The 21,589-nt window shown below is 39.3% G+C and overlaps 1 protein-coding gene across 2 annotated transcripts in view; it reads right to left on the minus strand.

The window, feature by feature from the left end:
• Window positions 1-21,382, minus strand: part of LOC124622494 — a 151,994-nt gene extending 130,612 nt beyond the window's left edge. For both annotated transcript variants that reach the window (XR_006980636.1, XM_047148207.1), the window contains exons 1-2: window positions 20,746-21,382; window positions 19,807-20,096 (exon numbers count right to left, since the gene is read on the minus strand). Coding sequence is in view for 1 of the 2 variants with exons in the window: in XM_047148207.1 (XP_047004163.1) it covers window positions 19,807-20,096; window positions 20,746-21,225 (770 nt within the window). In the remaining variant the exon portion in view is untranslated. The remainder of the gene's footprint in view (window positions 1-19,806; window positions 20,097-20,745) is intronic.
• Window positions 21,383-21,589: the final 207 nt, after the last annotated feature.

Here is a 21,589-nt window from a genome sequence, read left to right on the forward strand (position 1 = left end):
GTTGGTTGAACAAGTGTTTTGTACACCCTTCTTTTGTGGATAAATTACATTTCCTCAAGATTCATCCTACGAATTTCAGCCGGTATCTGATTTTCCTATAATTTGTTTTATGTGGTCATCCCACTTTAGATCACTACAGATGATTAACCCTAAGTATTTTACACTAGTTTCTGTTTCAGTGTTATCACCAATGGTGTACCTGTACAGCAGTGGACTTGTTCTTTCATTTATGCACAATATGTTACATTTATTTATGTTCACGGTCAATACCAGCCCTTGTACCATTCATCAATCATTTACAGGCCTTCCTGTAGTTGTCTACAGTTTCTTAGTGTTGCTACCTTCTTGAGCAGAAATTACTGCATTAAGGGAGATCTAGATGAAATAATAGTAGCAACTACACACATAAATGCTAGTTTTGTGGAGGTCCTGTAGCACTATGACTAGCACTGAGTTAACACTGTTGTGAGCTGTGAGAACACTGTGTTAGCGAGCTGCTGCTAACTGAAATGAAATCTCATATGAGTGCAGAACCTGTTGATGCATTTGTGAGATGAGGAAATACTAGATATAGCCTACACCTGAATAGAAGAGGAAAAGAAAGGATGGCTGATCTTCCAGCAGAAAATGTATGGAGAGTCACCATCATACAATGCAAGATCCCTATTGTTACTGGTTACAGAATGTTACCTTTTTTAGAATCAGGATTCAGGCACCCTGTTCCAAAAGAAGGCAAGATAACAGAAGAGCTCCAAAAAATGCTTAAGAATGCAGTGAAAAGTAAGTTTACTTTACTTCATCAAAAGATTAGAGGACTCAGTAACAAAGTAGAAGAGCTTCTTGTCGGCTTGGAAAACTTACAGAGCTTGGGAAAGACATACATACTGCTCCTTCTGAGTGTCACATAACCAAAGGGTTAGATAAGTTACACATAAAAGATTACTCTCTAGCATCTTATTCTTGCAGAACTAATATGGGAAAAAGAGGAGTTGTTAAATATATAAATATATTAAGAGAAAACACAAGTTCAGTAACTATGAGACAAGTAGATTTTGTAGTGATCAGCACATAGAAATGCATGTCTGCTAATATTGTAAAATAGTTCACTTTTAATTGTAAGTGTATATAGCCCCCCCCCCCTCGCACACAGACACACACAGACACAGACACACACACACACACACACACACACACACACACACGAGGAATTTGGATTCCTTACTATTCTATTTGACAGACATCAACAAGCAGTAAATAGTCTGTGACGGGTTTATTGTAGATTTTCTAAAGGAAATCAACATGAAAAATGACCTGGAAACCTTATATGAATTCTACAGTTTGAGTTCAGTAATTAACTTTTCAACAAGGGTGGATAAAGAAAGCAGGACCCTAATTGACAATGTTTTCTTTGGTGAAGCTCAAAGTAAGAAAAAACTGTTTACCTAGTAACAAACGCATTATTGTGGCCAAGATAGACACAAAGCCCATGCCTACTACAGTAGTACAAGTTTATATGCCAACTAGCTCTGCAGATGATGAAGAAATTGATGAAATGTATGACGAGATAAAAGAAATTATTCAGCTAGTGAAGGGAGACGAAAATTTAATAGTCATGGGTGACTGGAATTCGTCAGTAGGAAAAGGGAGAGAAGGAAACATAGTAGGTGAATATGGATTGGGGGGAAGAAATGAAAGAGGAAGCCGCCTGGCAGAATTTTGCACAGAGCATAACTTAATCATAGCTAACACTTGGTTCAAGAATCATGAAAGAAGGTTGTATACCTGGAAGAATCCTGGAGATACTAGAAGGTATCAGATAGATTACATAATGGTAAGACAGAGATTTAGGAACCAGGTTTTAAATTGTAAGACATTTCCAGAGGCAGATGTGGATTCTGACCCAATCTATTGGTTATGAACTGCAGATTGAAACTGAAGAAACTGCAAAAAGGCGGGAATTTAAGGAAATGGGACCTGGATAAATTGAAAGAACCAGAGGTTGTACAGAGTTTCAGGGAGAGCATAAGGGAACAATTGACAGGAATGGGGGAAAGAAATACAGTAGAAGAAGAATGGGTAGCTCTGAGGGATGAAGTAGTGAAGGCAGCAGAGGATCAAGTAGGTAAAAAGACGAGGGCTAATAGAAATCCTTGGGTAACAGAAGAAATATTGAATTTAATTGATGAAAGGAGAAAATATAAAAATGCAGTAAATGAAGCAGGCAAAAAGGAATACAAACGTCTCAAAAATGAGATCGACAGGAAGTGCAAAATGGCTAAGCAGGCATGGCTAGAGGACAAATGTAAGGATGTAGAGGCTTGTCTCACTAGGGGTAAGATAGATCCTGCCTACAGGAAAATTAAAGAGACCTTTGGAGAGAAGAGAACCACTTGTATAAATATCAAGAGCTCAGATGGCAACCCAGTTCTAAGCAAAGAAGGGAAGGCAGAAAGGTGGAAGGAGTATATAGAGGGTTTATACAAGGGTGATGTACTTGAGGACAGTATTATGGAAATGGAAGAGGATGTAGATGAAGATGAAATGGGAGATAAGATACTGCATGAAGAGTTTGACAGAGCACTGAAAGACCTGAGTCGAAACAAGGCTACGGGAGTAGACAACATTCCATTAGAACTACTGATGGCCTTGGGAGAGCCAGTCATGACAAAACTCTACCATCTGGTGAGCAAGATGTATGAGACAGGCGAAATACCCACAGACTTCAAGAAGAATATAATAATTCCAATCCCAAAGAAAGCAGGTGTTGACAGATGTGAAAATTACCGAACTATCAGTTTAATAAGTCACAGCTGCAAAATACTAACGCGAATTCTTTACAGACGAATGGAAAAACTGGTAGAAGCGGACCTCGGGGAAGATCAGTTTGGATTCCGTAGAAATGTTGGAACACGTGAGGCAATACTAACCTTACGACTTATCTTAGAAGAAAGATTAAGAAAAGGCAAACCTACGTTTCTAGCATTTGTAGACTTAGAGAAAGCTTTTGACAACGTTAACTGGAATACTCTCTTTCAAATTCTGAAGGTGGCAGGGGTAAAATACAGGGAGCGAAAGGCTGTTTACAATTTGTACAGAAACCTGATGGCAGTTATAAGAGTCCAGGGGAATGAAAGGGAAGCAGTGGTTGGGAAAGGAGTGAGACAGGGTTGTAGCCTCTCCCCGACGTTATTCAATCTGTATATTGAGCAAGCAGTAAAGGAAACAAAAGAATAATTTGGAGTAGGTATTAAAATCCACGGAGAAGAAATAAAAACTTTGAGGTTCGCCGATGACATTGTTATTCTGTCAGAGACAGCAAAGGACTTGGAAGAGCAGTTGAACGGAATGGACAGTGTCTTGAAAGGAGGATATAAGATGAACATCAACAAAAGCAAACCGAGGATAATGGAATGTAGTCAAATTAAATCGGGTGATGCTGAGGGGATTAGATTAGGAAATGAGACACTTAAAGTAGTAAAGGAGTTTTGCTATTTAGGGAGTAAAATAACTGATGATGGTCGAAGTAGAGAGGATATAAAATGTAGACTGGCAATGGCAAGGAAATCGTTTCTGAAGAAGAGAAATTTGTTAACATCGAGTAAGTGTCAGGAAGTCGTTTCTGAAAGTATTTGTATGGAGTGTAGCCATGTATGGAAGTGAAACATGGACGATAACTAGTTTGGACAAGAAGAGAATAGAAGCTTTCGAAATGTGGTGCTACAGAAGAATGCTGAAGATAAGGTGGGTAGATCACGTAACTGATGAGGAGGTATTGAATAGGATTGGGGAGAAGAGAAGTTTGTGGCACAACTTGACTAGAAGACGGGATCGGTTGGTAGGACATGTTTTGAGGCATCAAGGGATCACAAATTTAGCATTGGAGGGCACCGTGGAGGGTAAAAATTGTAGAGGGAGACCAAGAGATCAATACACTAAGCAGATTCAGAAGGATGTAGGTTGCAGTAGGTACTGGGAGATGAAGAAGCTTGCACAGGATAGAGTAGCATGGAGAGCTGCATCCAACCAGTCTCAGGACTGAAGACCACAACAACAACAGTAACAAATGCTCTCTCTGATCATGATGCATGGCTAGTTAAGATAAACGAGAGAGTGCCTTTCAGTACAGATACTCATCATTTGAAATCAGTGGAAATAATTGATGACTCCTGGAGAAATGTTTTTACGAATAGTTTACAAGAGATGACCTGGGATGAAATCTGTAACGACCCAAATGCTAACATAAAACTTTTCTATTCTATGATAAATTCATATCATAATGTATGGAAAGTTCTGATTGAGAATTACACATTATTTAGGAATACAGAAGACAACTCACCGAAAGGTAAAAGCACTGCATTATCGATAGGTACGGAAACAAAACTTACAGAGCTTGGCTGTGTCTCCCTACACTGTGTTCATTCGTCCGCCAGTTCTTTCCTGGCCCACGGTGAGTGTACTGGGGTAGGAAGGGGGTGTGAGGTGAGAGATGGAGAGAGCTGAGAGGCAGGGAGGGGGTTGGAGGGAGGTGTTTAGTGGCTCATGGGAGAATGGGGCATCTGTGGCCTAGCTAGGGGTGCAGGTAGACGGGGCAGCTGGCAGACCTATGAAATTACGTGCCCAGCCGTCTGCCACCTGTCCCTTCTACCTGCACCCCTAGCTAGCCCACAGACGGCTCCCCACTCTCCCATGAGCCACTAGACGCCTCCCCCCCCCCCTCAACCCCCTGTTACCTCCCACCTCTCTCCATCCCTCACCCACCCCACACTATTACCTCACCCCAGTTCACTCACTGTGGGCCAGACAAGTGCTGTCATTCGACTGAGAACAGTGTAGGGAGACAGGTGTGTGTGTGTGTGTGTGTGTGTGTGTGTGTGTGTGTGTGTGTGTGTGTGTGTGTGTGGTTCTGCAGGTTTGTCTTACAAGCTTGAAAAAGGAAGTGCGCTCCGAAAGAAGCCAAGCTCTGTACTTTTTGTTTGTGTACCTATCAATGATGCAGCACTTCTGCCTTCTGGTGAGTTGTCTCTTTTATTCATAAATTCATTTCATTATTTGAAAATAGCTTTCCGCATAAACTAATTAAGGAGGACATTAAACAACTCATAAAAAAACCTTGGCCCACTAGAGGGATTAAAGCATCTTGTGAAGAACAAGTAGAGATCCTGGAGTAGTTGCATAGTACAAAAGCTACTCAAAATTACGAAGGGAAGTTATTGTAAAGTCGAGGAACATTCGCATAATGTCAGAAATCAGTAATTCCAACAATAGACTTAACAATTTTAATAAACATTTTTGGAACAGCGATCAAAAAATTTTTCTTTTTAAAATTTAGTCGTGATCGCACCAGGTATGCTACAAGAACATGGGTGACCGGTTTCGGTCATATCACATGACCATCATCAGACCTGTAATTTAATTTAGAAAGTAATAGAAACCTTACTAGATTGACAATAAAATATGACAAAATATGATAAAATACAATAAGACTTGCTATACCCATGGCATCCTTTAAAGATGGTAGGTGAAGCACTCTTCTCAACTGCTGTGATGTCAACTGGTGCCAGCAAGTGACGGGCATACGCTTAAATACGAAGATGCTCCACCTACCTCTTCTCCCTCTACCTCACATCAACCAATCAGTGTAAAAAAACACAAAGTACAATAATAACATAAAAAAACTGTTATGTATAAAATATCTCTTTACAACCATGGAACTACTTAAATACTGTATAAAATATCAATTAAAAGCTTTAAAATAACTGTACAGACGATGTATACTCAGTGTGCCCTGTATGGGCTACAGTGGTACTACCACAATGGTTTCACAGTCAACAATGTTGTGAAGGTCTTTGGCATTGCGGCATCATATCGATATGAGAGTTGTGACTCGACTGCACGTATACACCTATGCAAGATTCAGTCTGTCTGTCTTATATTAACTTTATTTGCCACTGGTGATATATGTAATAATGAAATGATCAGCTGCAGAGTGCTATGATATTACATACACTTTTTAAAATGTCATAGAACTGATTTATTAAAAATGGAGTCGTATTTCGTAATATTTCTATTTGGAAGTACAAAATTGTGATATAAATATTTACGTACTGCTCCAAGGTACATTTCTGCCATGGATACAACTGGGTCCTATGATTTTCTGAACAAAAGAGTATGTATGTGCTCATAGAATTTCGTCAAAGAGGTCATAAAAATGTTTTTCACGAAAATCCAGCGGTTCATTGAGAAGCACTGACGGTTCATCTCTATAATGGGCATATATCTCAATCTCCTCCAAAATATTTAATAATAAGCCTTTATTAGTGTAATGAAGGACTTGCAAATTCTGTTGTGCCATCCCTTCGGCATGCTTATTAAAAGTTATATGATGGCCGAAGACTGATTACAGTAAAGCTCCGGCCTGTTTGGCCAATGTATATTTTTTTACAATCACGACATTGGATCTTTTAAACCCCTCATCTGAGAAATCTATCGTTATCATTACCTACAGTATGTCTTAATTTATTTTGCAAAGTACTGTTAGTTTCCAATGCTGTTGTTATTTCAGAATTCTTAAATAAATTACTGATCCTACCTGATATGTTAACCATGTATGTCATTTTTGTGTATTTATGAGCTCCTATTATTGGTGTACTTTGTGTTTGTTGCATTTTATTAAACATAATGTCAACCTGACGTGTATCAAAAGAATTGGTCTTCGCAATCTGTTTTAGAATAGTTGTTTCTTTTTTGATCTCATTTTCTTCAAGGGGTAATTTTAGCATCCAGTGGTTCATTGACTTAAAAAATGCCTACAACTACTGATGTCATTATTAATGCTAGGTCATGTCATCCTGACAAATATAAAAAAGCATTTTATCCTTATAAGCATTTTGTCATATTTTATTGTCAATCTAGTAAGGTTTTTATTACTTTCTAAATTAAATTACAGGTCTGATGATGGTCATGTGATATGACTGAAACCGGTCACCTATGTTCTTGTAGCATACGTGGTGCAATCAAGACAGAACTTTAAAAAGAAATTTTTTTTTAAAGACTTAAGACTATATGGAATGTATTGGAACGAGAGACAGGACACTCAGCCACAGAACAGGATAACATCGCTACTGAACTGAACTGAAGGGCTATACACAGTATACAAAATTCTTAAATAAGAGATTCTTTGGCAAACTCCATGTAATTAATGTAAAGACACTGTGCTGGCCATTATAATTAAGCATAATTATACTTATTTTCTTAATCCCATCTGATAATACTTTTTGTAGGTATGTGTATAATCTTATTTATATGGTGTCAACTTTTAATCTCTGTTACAAATGTGTGAAAAATTGTATATATTTATGTTTTTTTATATACATGCTTTGTAACACATTCATGTATATCCTGACGTATCCAATATCAGTACCAAAAGTAACGAAAGATGATAAAGAAATAAAAACATAATGCAGACACAAATGAGTCATTGGCAGCAAATATATTTAATAATCATTTCTTAAATATAGTAAAAAGTAGAGGGACAAACAGCTCAAGAGAAAAATGACAGCAGTATGTTGAAAAAGCAGCTCTCATAAAATTCAATCACATGACTGTAACAATATTGTGAAAGGGATAGTTGCTACTCACCATATAATGGAGATGCTGAGTTAAAAAAATAAAAAATAAACAAAAAAGTGGGCTTTTGGCCAACATGGCCTTCTTCAGAAATAGGCAAAACACACACACACACACACACACACACACACACACACACACACGACCACAGGCTCTGGCTGCTGAGTCCAGACTGCAAGCCACAAATGTATCACCAACTTCTCCTACTGAAATTAAGAAAATTATACAGAGTGAATCACGAAAAGCTTGCAACGCAAATATTGTGGAAATGGAAAGTACTATTGACGTGCAGTTTTCACAGAATGTATTGGTAGTAAGGGGCTTGTCTTGTTACCCAATAAACAGATAGTAATAATATTTAGGAAGTGTATTTTTTGTGCATACATACACTTTTTTTAAATGGAACAATTCCCATTGACATTAACAAACTGAACATAGGGTAAACTAGAATGTCAGTAGTGTTTGTTGCAGGACTCTAGTGTGAGTCATTGACGAGATATCATATTTTGGAAAGTTCCCAAACTGACACTTGTTTGTGCCATTCAATGTGCATAGTTGCTAGGTACGACATTGTTATGTTTCCTTACAGTCTGCTTGTACATTCCTTGAATGCACTGTGACTTGCTAGTCCGTTAGTGTGTGCCAGTCCAAGCATTAGGTTGTGACTGGACGGTGGGATTTACCCATGCAGAAAAAGCCGAGATGCTCATGGTGTATGCGGAGTATAGAAAGAATGCAATCCCTTCTTGTACGGCGTATGCAGAAAGGTATCCCAATAGACATCAACCATCTCAGCATTTTTTTATCAACCTTTCCAACTAGTCATGTGAAAGTGAGAGTGTAGCATCTTGACAATGTAACAGAAGGAGAAAGGTGATGACAGAAGATGGGGTAATTAATGTTCTTGCTGCTATTACAGTTGATCTTCACACTAGCTCTCGCCCAATCACATGAGGAAGTGGCATTAATCAGGCAAGTGTTCTACGCATTCTCCATCGATGTACATTCCATCCCTATCACATCTCTCTCCATCAAGAGCTGCATGGAATTGATTATGAGAATCATGTCAACTTCTGTACACGGCCATTAAGACAGAATACTCCTGATTTATTTTGCACCTTATTTAGTGATGAAGCCACATTTACCAAGCAAGGCCAGGCAAACTGCTGAAACATGCACTATTGGCCTGCTGACAATCCCCGCTGACTTTGTTAAAAAGAATGTCAATGTCCATGAAGTGTAAATGTATGGTGTGGTGGGGATGGGCCATTATTCATAGATGTAACACTGAACATGATCAAGTATTGCACCCTCCTAACAGATCATCTTCCACGGATGCTAGAAGACTTTTCTCTGCAGACTAGGATGAACCTGTGGTACCAACATAATGGCTGTCCAGCCCATAGTGCACAAAGTACTATAGCATGTCTCCATGAATTGTTTCCAAATTGTTGGATTGTAATGGAAGACCCATACCTGGGCCAGCCCACTCCTCAGATTTGACACCCGTAGACTTTTTTCTGTAGGGAGAGCTGAAAGACTCTCTCTACAAGGACAAACAAACTACATCCAATGATATGGAATGACGCATTACTGCAGCCTGCTCAGACATCATACCAGACTTTAAGCGTTTACTGCCCCACTGGTGGTCCTTCTGAACACAATCTGATGATAAATTGTCTCATTACTGGTCGATATCCGTGTAAGTAGTGTATGCACTTGGGTTGCTCTTTAGTGTGTGCTACTACAGGTACTGAACAAGTGTCAATGTGGGAACTTTTCAAAATATGATATCTCGTTAACAACTCATAATAGAATCCTGTGACAAGCACTACTGACACTTTAATTTACCCCAACTGTTTGTTAATGTTTAATAGGCACTGTTCCATTTAAAAAAGGTGTATGTCTGCACAAAAAACACACTTCCTAAGTATTATTACAATATGTTGATTGGCTACAATATGAGCCCCTGACTACCAATCCATTCTGTGAAAAGTGCACATCAACAGCAATTACCATTTCCACAATATTTGCGGTAAAAGTTTTAGCTGATTCTATCAGAAATAATAGCTCATCTGAATTTCATGGTGTTTCCAACAGAGTACTAAAGATTTGTTCCCAAATAATAAGCCCTGCCTTATCTGAAATACGTAGTGCATCACTAACCCAAGGCATTTTTCCAGAGAGACTGAAGTATGCTGCTGTTAACCCTTTAACTGCTCTGGACGTGTTAACGTGTGCGCCTTTGTACCTGTCCCTGTGTGCTCTGAACGTGTTTACATGTGCCACCAGTCCTTCTACTTGGTACTCTGAATGTGTCTACGCATAGATATCGACAAATTCCACTAAAATATTATTGCATCAGCCAGACTGGGAAGTGGTAGATAGACCTTTTTTATAGCAAAACAATGGTATTTATCCTAAATGGCAGAAGAGGGAGTAAAATGGTTAAGAGAATTAACAACAAAACTCCAAATTGCTTTATGCTACCTCTGATACTTCGATGGTTTGCATGTGTTTATACTGGACATCATTCTCCACTGTGGGGTGGCATTCAAAGACAGACAGTATGTTTTCACATGTGATCCACATTTTAGCATTAATCAGTCTACCAGGGCACTGGGGTTCATCATGAGAGGGAACATTCAGCAACTGAGATGATGACGCAGGACTGTGCATGGTTCAGCAAGCAAATTACACACAGGAAATTGATGCACAACTGTGTCTGAGATGACAGACTACTGTAGATGGCAAGCAAGCTGTGTGCTGCAGAAGAAATCAGGATGTAACAATGAATGTATAAAATGTGAGGGAAATTTGGGTCCACTTGCGTTATGTAAAATGATATTAAGCTGACCCAGAATATTTGATGGGAGTGCCCCCTCATGCAGGGTCTGGGGACGCTCACACGGGGTGGTGAGCACTGCAGATACCAAGCAGCAAGAAAGGTGTTGGGAGCTGGCCAATAAGCTGCAGCACTTCCACCATGATAAGATCAAGCACAGAGGTTATGTGGACCCAAGAGAAAATGGCAGGAAGGTAAATATGAACAGCAGCAGCTTGCAACCTGGTGTTGAATGGAATGATCTGGCCACTGACATTGTCTTGGGTGAGCCTCATTACACCCCTATGAGTTGGAGTCCTTTCATTGGGAGGAAGGTCGTAGAGTATCGGGATTAAGTGTGACAGATCGAAATAGTCTTGAGGTTCGGTTTTCGTTTCCTGCAAGCATGAAGGAGCTGGGGACTGTGAACATAGTACTAGCTGCAGTTCTATTCTATACAATCTGATGCCACATATATTCCATTGAAATACAGCCATAGTTAAGGGTAAGTGATTGCATATGGGTTAGTGGCAATCACCTTGGCAGCTTCATAGTGTCTGGTTTTGTATTCATTGGACTACAAAGTTCAGAAGCAGCTCAATTATATCTTCAGAGGCAGGGTTTCCCTCCAAGAGTCAACCAGCTTTCTGTACAGTAGAGGATCAATTGGCAATTCTCGTTGGAGGAGTGGAGATTAGTCGAGCGATATTTTTACATTGTGTTACTGTTGAGGAGGATATCTGAGACAATGAAGGGGAAGAACTTTTTTATTTATTCTCTTTTTAGTGGCTTTGTGTTTGTCAGATGAAATTAAATTTATGTAGTTCTGTACGAGTCACGAGAGGCTTCCAGTGCGTGGGTGAAGGTTTTATAGTATGTTGCCCAGGTACAGTAGTGGTACACAAGAATGCTACTTCAGTTCTCGAGGATTTTACAATTGGGACACTGAACTGATGGTTGCAGGTCTGTGTGTTCTTACTCTTGTTTGGGTGTGGTGTATCCATGATAATTCCATAATTGCCAGATGGTGGCATGGAAGGCTTTCAGATGGCAAATATTTTCTGAGCAACGGTAAGTGAAACCTTTTCCCTCATCTTGATCTTCTGTATAGCCTGCACATTGAGGTACACAGGGCAATCGCAGGATAAAACAATATGTAGTTACTGCAAGTGTAAGGGGAGAGGGTGGGGTGGGGTGGGGGATGGAGGTGTGAGTGAAATGCTGACACTTATAGCAACGCATCGGATTCAGTATGCACGGTCTTACACTGATGATGTAATAGCTTGCCTTGACCTTCAACAGGAGTTCCATTCAGTCAAATACCGAGCGAGGTGGCGCAGTGGTTAGACACTGGACTCGCATTCGGAAGGACGACGGTTCAATCCCGCGTCCGGCCATCCTGATTTAGGTTTTCCGTGATTTCCCTAAATCACTCCAGGCAAATGCCGGGATGGTTCCTCTGAAAGGGCACGGCCGACTTCCTTCCCCATCCTTCCCTAAACCGATGAGACCAATGACCACGCTGTCTGGTCTCCTTCCCCAAACCAACCAACCATTCAGTCAAATGCACAGAATAGGTAGAGGTGGGCACTAATTCATTGTCTATCCTTGTGGCTCAATGGACTGTTTTTATGCATTTATCGAAAAGGTAACTTTGGATTTCTCCTTCAGTCGGCTCATGAAACGGACAGGTGGTAAGAATTCTGTGAGAAAAACTGTGTGTTCTATAGTTCTCTACACAAATGGGCTATCAATGGAAGGGCATAGCTTTCAACAGTTTTTGTGCCTGAAATGCACTGCCTGTCTCAATGATTGGATTCCGTTACTCATGCAGATTTACTGTAACAAAATGCTTACTTTCTTCCAAGAGGGACACTACTAAATAGTGAAGTGCGCGTGGAAGATGGTTATTTCCTTTATTTCTTTACATTCCATTTGGTAGACACAGGACAAGAGGATTGGTCTGGTGTTCTCAATAAATTTGATCCCCTGTTATTGCCAGCATCTCCGATGCAGAGTTCCTTCCTCCCAACGATTCCCACTCAGGGGTACTAACCTGGCTTAGGCGAATATTTCCACCTCAGGTCACATCTCCCTCATCAGAGATAGAGGGATCAATTGGTGATTGGTAAGGTATCAGCTCCGGCAATCACCCTTCCCATGGTCTGGCCTTTACCAGGGAGCATGTGTCAGTCCCGCTTCTCAACCCATTTGCTGGGAATTACTCTTTATCCAACCACCCTTTGTGTGCCAAATGCACGAGCAGGCCCACAGTAACACACGAGGAGAAAGAGAGGATAAAATCGAAAGAGAACAAACATCAAAGTGAAGAATATAAGAAAACGGTGGACAAGAAAAGCTCAAGGAAGAACATCCTCGAAAGAATAGCAGGATAGACCTTCAGCATGGAAAAGGAAGTAGTACCACAATGGCTGGGGCTCTGCACTCGTCAAGCACATATTCATCAAAGAGTGTGAGCCCCTTATGATGTGGGGCTGGAGGATAATAGTGTTGCCAATGCACTGGACACATTTGACAAAGCTCTGCAAGTACCTACAAAACTGACAACACAGGACACTCCAGAAAGAACTACTGAGATTGATTTGTAACTGACCACTACCACATGACTTTCTGAAACATCAGTCACAAAGTTGTTTTAATTCTTGTATAGGGATGTAGTAATGTGCGTTTTTTTTTTTTTTTTTTTTTTTTTTTTTTTTTTTTTTTTTTTTTTTTTTTTGGGAGGGGTGGGGGGGTTAGGAGGATACATCTGACCCCACTTATACCAGACATTGTCTATAAAACTACACCTAATGATGATGTGGAGTGTGAGGTCATAAATACACAGAGACAGAACACTCGACAATTATTTTGCTTCTATATTATTTTCCGGAATGTGGGTTGTGGTGACAGATTGATCTGTAGAGCTCTAGGTTAGGTTAGGTTAGGTTAGAGAGTAACAGTTTGGTCACAAGCTGAAGAAGTTAATGACGGTGAATACAAAACCTTGGCTGTGGTGATCACTAATAAGCGATGTAATCCAAGGTCTATGTCAGGTTCAAAGATGACATCTACATCTATATTCTGCAAATTACTGCAAAGTGCATGGAAGAGGGTCCATCCTGTTATACCAGTTATTAATGTTTCTTCCCATTCCATTCACATATGAAGCATGGGAAGAATGATTGACTGAATGACTGTGTGCGCTGTAATTATTTTAATCTTCTCCTCACAATCACTAAGCAAATGGTATGTAGGGGTTGTAGTATATTCCTAGAATCATCATTTAAAGCTGGTTTTTGAAAGTTTTATGGTAGACTTTCTTGGGATAGTTTACGACTATCTTCAGGAGTCGGCCAATTCAGTTTCTTCAGCATCACTGTAACACTCTCCCATGGGTCATACCTATGATCATTCACGTTGTCCTTTTCTGTATACATTCAGTAACCCCCATTAGTCCTATCTGGTACAGGTCCCACACACATGAGCAATATTCTAGAATGGGTTAACGAGTGATTAGTAAGCAATCTCTTTGGTAGACTGATAGCATTTCCCAGTATTCTACAAATAAACCGAAGTCCACCATATGCTTTATCACAACTGAGCCTATGTGATCATTCCATTTCATGTCTCTACAAAGTGTTACATCTAAGTATTTGTAGGAATTGGCTGATTTCAATCGTGACTCACCGGTATTATACTCACAGAATAGTATGCATTTTGGTCTTGTGAAGTGCAGTTTCTGAACATTTAAGGTAAGTTGCCGATCTGCACCACTTTGAAATCTTATCAAGATCAGACTGAATATTTATGAGTTGCTTTCAGACAGTACTTCATTACAGCTAACTGCACTATCTGTAAAAAGTCTGAGGTTACTACTAATATTGGTTGTAAGGTCATTAATAAACAACATGAAAGGCAAGAGCCTCAATATACTTCCCTGGAGCACAGCCAAAGTTACTTCTACATCTGTCAATGACTCTCCATCCAATATAACATACTATGTCCTCTGTCCAGTCACAGATTTCACTTGATATCGCATACGATCAAACTTTTAACAATAACGCAGGTGTGATAGTAAGTCAAATGCTTTTCAGGAATCAAGAAATGCTGCATCTACCTGACTGCCTTGATAAAAAGCTTTCAGTATGTCACATGACAAAATTGAGAGTTGGGATCCACATGATTGATGTTTTCAGAATCCATGCTGGTTGGTGTGTCGAAAGTAATTCTGTTCAAAATACCTCATTATGGTTGAACTCAGAATCAATGGAGGGAGGTCATTCTTTCAAAATATCTCATTACGATTGAGCTCAGAATCTCTTCTATGATTCTACAACAAAGTGATGTCAAAGATATTGGACGGTAGTTTTGTGGATCACATCTACTACTGTTCTTGAACATGCGAGCTACCTGTGCTTCTTTCCAACCGCTGGGCACCTTCCCCCCCTAGGTTGTACACTGAAGCGCCAAAGAAACTGACATAGGCATGCATATTAAAATACAGAAATATGTAAACAGGCAGAATATGGTGCTGTGGCCAGCAGTGCCTATACAAGACAACAAGCATCTGGCGCAGTTGTTAGATCAGTATATTGACAGGTTATCAAGATTTAAGTGAGTTTGAATGTGGTTTTATAGTCTGCGCAAGAGCGATGGGACACAACATCTCCGAGGTAGCGATGGGGGAGTGGGGACTTTCCTGAACAACACTTCATGAATGTACTTCTAATATCAGGAATATGGTAAAACATCAAATCCCTGACATTGCTGCTGCCAGAAAAAAAATCCTGAAAGAATGGAGACCAACAACTGAAGAGAATAGTTCAATGTGAAAGTAGGGCAACCCATCCGCAAATTGTTGCAGATTTCAATGCTGGGCCATTGACAAGTGTCAACATGCGAACCATTCAATGAAACATCATTTATATGGGATTTTGGAGCCAAAGGCCCACTCGTATACCCTTGCTGACTGCACGACACAAAGCTTTATGCCTCGCCTGGGCCCGTCAACACTGACATTGAACTGTTGATGACTGGAAACACATTGCCTGGGCAGACAAGTCTTGTTTCAAGTTATATTGAGTGGATGGATGTGTACAGGTATGGAGACAATCTCATGAATCCACAAACCCTGCATGTCAGCAGGGGACTGTTCAAGTTGGTGGAAGCTCTGTAATGGTATGGGGCACATGCAATTGGATTGATATCGGACCCATGGTACATCTAGATATGACTCTGATGGCCGCCGAGTAAGTGACGCCAGAAACTATTTCCAGAAAGTTAAGTGATTTAGACAGGAATATAATTTAATTTAATGCCGATAACAAATTAAATACGTGCATTAGTGTATCGTTTAGTCTTGTCGTTGAAGGTTTGACTTTTCTTTGCGTATTTTTTCGGAAAACACGAAAAGATCGTAACTTCGCGAAGTCGCGCTTAGGCTTAAATTTTGTAAACGTGTTTGTTTCTTGTTTCACGGTAATTTAACTAGTTTCTCGGTAACAAATAAGTAAACTACCGTAAATAGCGTATAACTTCATTGTTTTAAAACAGATTTCAGAAAAACAGCGTAACTTTATATCAGAAACTTGCTTATATACATTTGTTTATAGGCTTAATTCTCGTAACGTTTTTGGAGAATCAAACTTTAAGTATCTCGTTTAATTGTCCTTTTTTTCATTCCATCGAGTGAAATATATAATAAATAGCGTATACCTTCATTGTTTTAATACAGATCTCAGAAAAACAGCGTAATTTTAAATCAGAAACTTGCTTATATACATTTGTGAATAGGCTTAATTCTTGTAACGTCTTTTTGATTTTCGGTAATTTAATTTATTTATTCTAGCTAAAGTATTATTTTTGCCATGAGTGAGAAGTGCCTGACTTGCCGTAGAATTCTTAGTTCCGGGGTTTGGTGTGATGGATACAGTAGTTTTTTTCACTGGGGGGACTGCAGTGGCGTGGGTGTCGGGGAAGTGGATCAGGCTCATCAGTGGTTATGTAGGATTTGCAGCAGAGATAGGAAGATAGTGGAACAGGAGGGGAAAATTGCTGCCCTTCAGGCTGAGCTAGATCAGGCTAGGGAAGATCTGGACAGGTTAAGGAGGGAGAAGGGCAAAGAGAGGTGGGAAGTGGCAACAGGTAACAGAAGGAACAGGCCTAGAACTAAGTCTGACAGTTTTGTGGTGAATGTCAAAAATAAGTTTGACCTGTTGCTTCAGTTAGAAACTGATGAGCCTCAAGCAGAGGTAGGTGTAGACAGGACACAACAAACTTTCAATAGGAAATTGAAAAAGAATGTAGGAAAGTCATCGAAAAGGAAGAAAGTTTTGTTGTTAGGCAGTTCTCATGCCAGAGGTGTAGGCCAACTTCTGCAGGAGGAATTAGGACCAGAATACCAGGTCACAAATTTTTTCAAACCAAGTGCTAGTCTGGATCAGGTGACAGGGGATTTAGGTTCACTCTGTAAACGATTTACCAGGGAAGACACCGTTTTTATTGTGGGAGGGCCAGGGAACAGCATCGACAGAGATCCTGGGTACAGTATAGAGTGTGACCTGGTAAAGATTGCGTCGGCATCGAGACATACCAATGTTGAATTTGTATCTGTCCTGAGACGCCATGACCGGCCTCATTTGAACTCTTCTGTTGGGAGAGTTAATTTGGAGTTGGAACGGCTGTATGAAGTACTAACAAAATGTCAGTTTGGTTTCCAGAAAGGTTTTTCAACAGAAAATGCCATATATGCTTTCACCAATCAAATTTTGAATGATCTGAATAACTGAACACCACCCATTGGGATTTTTTGTGATCTCTCAAAGGCTTTTGATTGTGTAAATCATGAAATTCTGCTAGACAAGCTCAAATATTGTGGCATGAGTGGGACAGTGCACAAATGGTTCAATTCATACCTAACTGGACGAGTGCAGAAAGTTGAAATAAGCAGTTCTCATAATATGCAAGGATCAGCACATTCCTCAAACTGAGGAACTATCAAGAATGGGGTTCCACAAGGGTCAGTCTTGGGTCCTTTGTTGTTCTTAATATATATTAATGACTTGCCATTCTATATTCATGAAGAGGCAAAGTTTGTTCTCTTTGCTGATGATACAAGTATAGTAATCACACCTGACAAACAAGAATTAACTGATGAAATTGTCAATAATGTCTTTCAGAAAATTACTAAGTGGTTCCTTGTAAATGGACTCTCACTGAATTTTGATAAGACACAGTACATACAGTTCCGTACAGTAAATGGTATGACACCATTAATAAATATAGACCTTAATCAGAAGCATATAGCCAAGGTAGAAAATTCCAAATTTTTAGGTGTGTACATTGATGAGAGATTAAATTGGAAGAAACACATTGATGATCTGCTGAAACGTTTGAGTTCAGCTACTTATGCAATAAGGGTCATTGCAAATTTTGGTGATAAACATCTTAGTAAATTAGCTTACTACGCCTATTTTCACTCATTGCTTTCATATGGTATCATATTTTGGGGTAATTCATCACTGAGGAATAAAGTATTTATTGCACAAAAGCGTGTAATCAGAATAATAGCTGGAGTCCACCCAAGATCATCCTGCAGACATTTATTTAAGGATCTAGGGATATTCACATTAGCTTCTCAGTATATATACTCTCTTATGAAATTTGTTATTAACAACCAAACCCAATTCAAAAGTAATAGCAGTGTGCATAACTACAACACTAGGAGAAAGGATGATCTTCACTATTCAAGATTAAATCTAGGTTTGGCACAGAAAGGGGTGAATTATACTGCCACTAAAGTCTTTGGTCACTTACCAAATAGTATCAAAAGTCTGGCAGATAACCAACAAGTATTTAAGAAGAAATTAAAAGAATTTCTGAATGACAACTCCTTCCACTCCACAGAGGAATTTTTAGATATAAATTAAGGAAAAAAAAAAATAAATAAAAAAAAAAAAAAACACAAAAAATAAAAAAGTTGTTATATTAACTTAAGTATCTTGTTAAATTAACTTAATTATGTCATGTATTGGAAAATTTGACTCGTTCCACATCATTACGAAATATTGTATTCATGATCCATGGAACTAGTATTAATCTAATCTAAGCTGATGGGTGACATGTATGTAAACATCCTGTCTGATCACCTACATCCATCAAGTCTATTATGCATTCCAAAGGACTTGGGCAATTCCAGTAGGACAATGCGACACGTCCAGAATTGCTACAGAGTGGCTCCAGAAACACTCTTCCGAGTCTAAATGCTTCCACTGGCCACCAAACTCCCAAGCCATGAACATTATTGAGTACATCTGGGATGCCTTGCAACGTGCTGTACAGAAGTCATCTCCACCCCCTCATATTCTTACAGATTTATGGACAGGCCTGCATGATTCATGGTGCCAATTCCCTCCAGTACTACTTCAGACCTTAGTCTGAGTTCATTCCATGTCATGTTGCAGCACTTGTGGGGGTCCTAAACAATATTAGGCAGGAGTACCAATTTCTTTGGCTCTTCAGTGTATTAAGAAAAGGGGCTAACTCAGCTGCAAATTCAATATAGAATCTGATAATTATTCCATTGGACCCTGGAGCCTTGTTCAAACATTTCAGTTGTTTCTCATTATCACCGACATTAATACAAATTTCACCCATCTTTCAGTGGTACAAGGGTTAAATTAGGGCAATTCTCCTAGGTTTTCCATTGTAAAGGAACATTTGAAAACCAAGTTAAGCATCACAGCTTTTAGTCTACTACCCTAAATTTCAGTTCCAGTCTCATCCACTACTGAGTAGACACTAACTTTGGTCCCACTAACATCCTTTACATACAACATGAATTTCAGTGTGTTTTGTGAAAGATCTGACAATCTTCTGTTAGATAGTCAATTTGGTTATCATGCAATATATCTTTCCTCTTACGACGTGCATTTTAAGCATACTGGATTTAGAGGAGTGGTTTATATCCACTGTTTTGCTGACATCTTGGGTCAAAACAGACAAATGATATTGACAGATCCAGTATTTCATTTTTAACTACATATTTTGGGAGAATGTGCATAGAGTTGCAGTCATTACACAGTATTATAAGAACATATTTTACAACATATCAAGAATGAAATGTGATTACGTATCTTTATAACAGCATTACAATCAATTTCCATGTAAATGAAAGTTATTTAGTGCTATATTACTATTATTTTCTCTGCTTCTGTAACTACAGGAAATAGTTACAGAAGAGATAGAAGGCAAATAATGATGATAAACTAGACATCATTAATGTGCGAAAAACTTCAGACGTGCAATCACCAAGAGGACTTCTCAGACCTTATTTAATCCCAAATTCATATTACCTGTAACAAGACGAACTGGATGGTGATAAGGAACTGGTATCATGTTGAGGTTTACAAGCTGGTATAGATTCTGAAGCATTATTTTTTGAGATGGAGGTACGACTAGCAACAGCAGAGTTCTCTTCCTTCACAGCATTGTTCGAATCCTTTCGCTGAACAGCAGGGGCCACAGATGAAGGACGTACATCACTATTATCACACTTTTCAGGCTGCTTTTTAATCAGATTTCCTTGTTGTGTCTTTCTTGGCTGCTGTGTTGCATTTGCACTCCTGTGTTTCCCATCCAGCACCTTACAAATAAATTTGAAATTATATAACATTTTAAGAATTGCCTTTGGTTTTCTAAACCTCATTTACCTATCTGTATCTATATTAATAAATAAAAATGCTATTTATTTGTAAATTACGGTCTTAAATTTCCAACTCGGATAGTAATGAAGCTGTCACAAACAGGAATTCTCACACAATTTGTAAAAATAAAAGGATAGAAAATGTCATACAAAAGATGGTAACCAACATAGCAACCATTAATACTTTAGATGTATTTTGGTATTTCAGAAGTTTTCATTAGACCCTAACTGAAAGATCATACTGAAAGTCTCTATCCTCCATCACAGTGTATATAAAATAATAGAATGAACAGGTCCCAAACTTCCAGATCTTATCAGACTACAAGATATGGATTGCGAATTTCATCAACGTATTCATTAGAGTGAAAACAATAATATTGCTCTACTAGTGTACCTTACTTCGGACGTTTCGCCAAACAAACATTATGTCATAGTGCTTTGTTTACAATTTCGTCATTGAGTTGTGAGCTATTATCTTCTCAATAAATACATACAATTAAATCTAAGTTCGCACATTGTTTGATGCATGGTTGCGAAACCAAGGATCTAGTCTAGACATCGTTGCCAACGAATTATCATGAACACTTACATCGCCCCATGACTGGTGTAAGGACCTCGGCGTTGCTTTCACTTTTCTTGGCATTACTCCTGTCGTACTTCGACGATCAGCAACTTTTTTCATGTTTTCGCTTGACTTTGTAGCTCTATCATCATCTGCCGACGCAAGATTGATTTCTGGTGTACTGCGAGAACGTCTGCGGTTTTCGCGAGAGGAGCTATTCCGCTCTATTGTCACCTTGACAGTACCGTCATTATTTTCAAATACATCCACACATTTGCCAGAAGCCTTGCGCGCCCGAAATAGCGTGTCTGGCTTCACTATCGCTGTTGGTAGTTTCTTTCCCGACGGTCCAGTAATAAACAATTCAATGTCGCGACTCGCAGTTTCATTTCGCCCAAGACCAGGCTTCTTACTCTTCGATTTCAAAACATCTTGCAGTTTCTGCTCAACACTTGAAATTTCCTTACTTAGGGATTCTATATTTCTTCTTACCATGCGGCTTGACATGAAGTACGAAACTTATGAATTACGCATTATGGAGCAGAACACACACTACATGATATGTGCACAATAAATTTTCCATTTTGTTTGTATCTGTGAAAACACAGTCAACACTTTCCCAAACACAAGAACGCTACTCCGTCTATGCACATTTGAAATTGAACACAAACATTTCGTCAAAGACATAAAGAGACAGATAAACAGCGAGAACGACTATGCATGAATTCGATAGCACAGTCAAACATAACAGTCACGACACTGTCTCGTTTTTGTTACCCACTGTGACAGCAGCGCCCCAAGCGGCCAGCAAGTATAGTTGTGAATACGATATCGGATGAGTGCGAATGCTAACGCTTATATTGGTTTGTAT

The sequence above is a fragment of the Schistocerca americana genome, chromosome 7, assembly GCF_021461395.2.
Source record: "Schistocerca americana isolate TAMUIC-IGC-003095 chromosome 7, iqSchAmer2.1, whole genome shotgun sequence".
Lineage (NCBI taxonomy): Eukaryota > Metazoa > Arthropoda > Insecta > Orthoptera > Acrididae > Schistocerca > Schistocerca americana.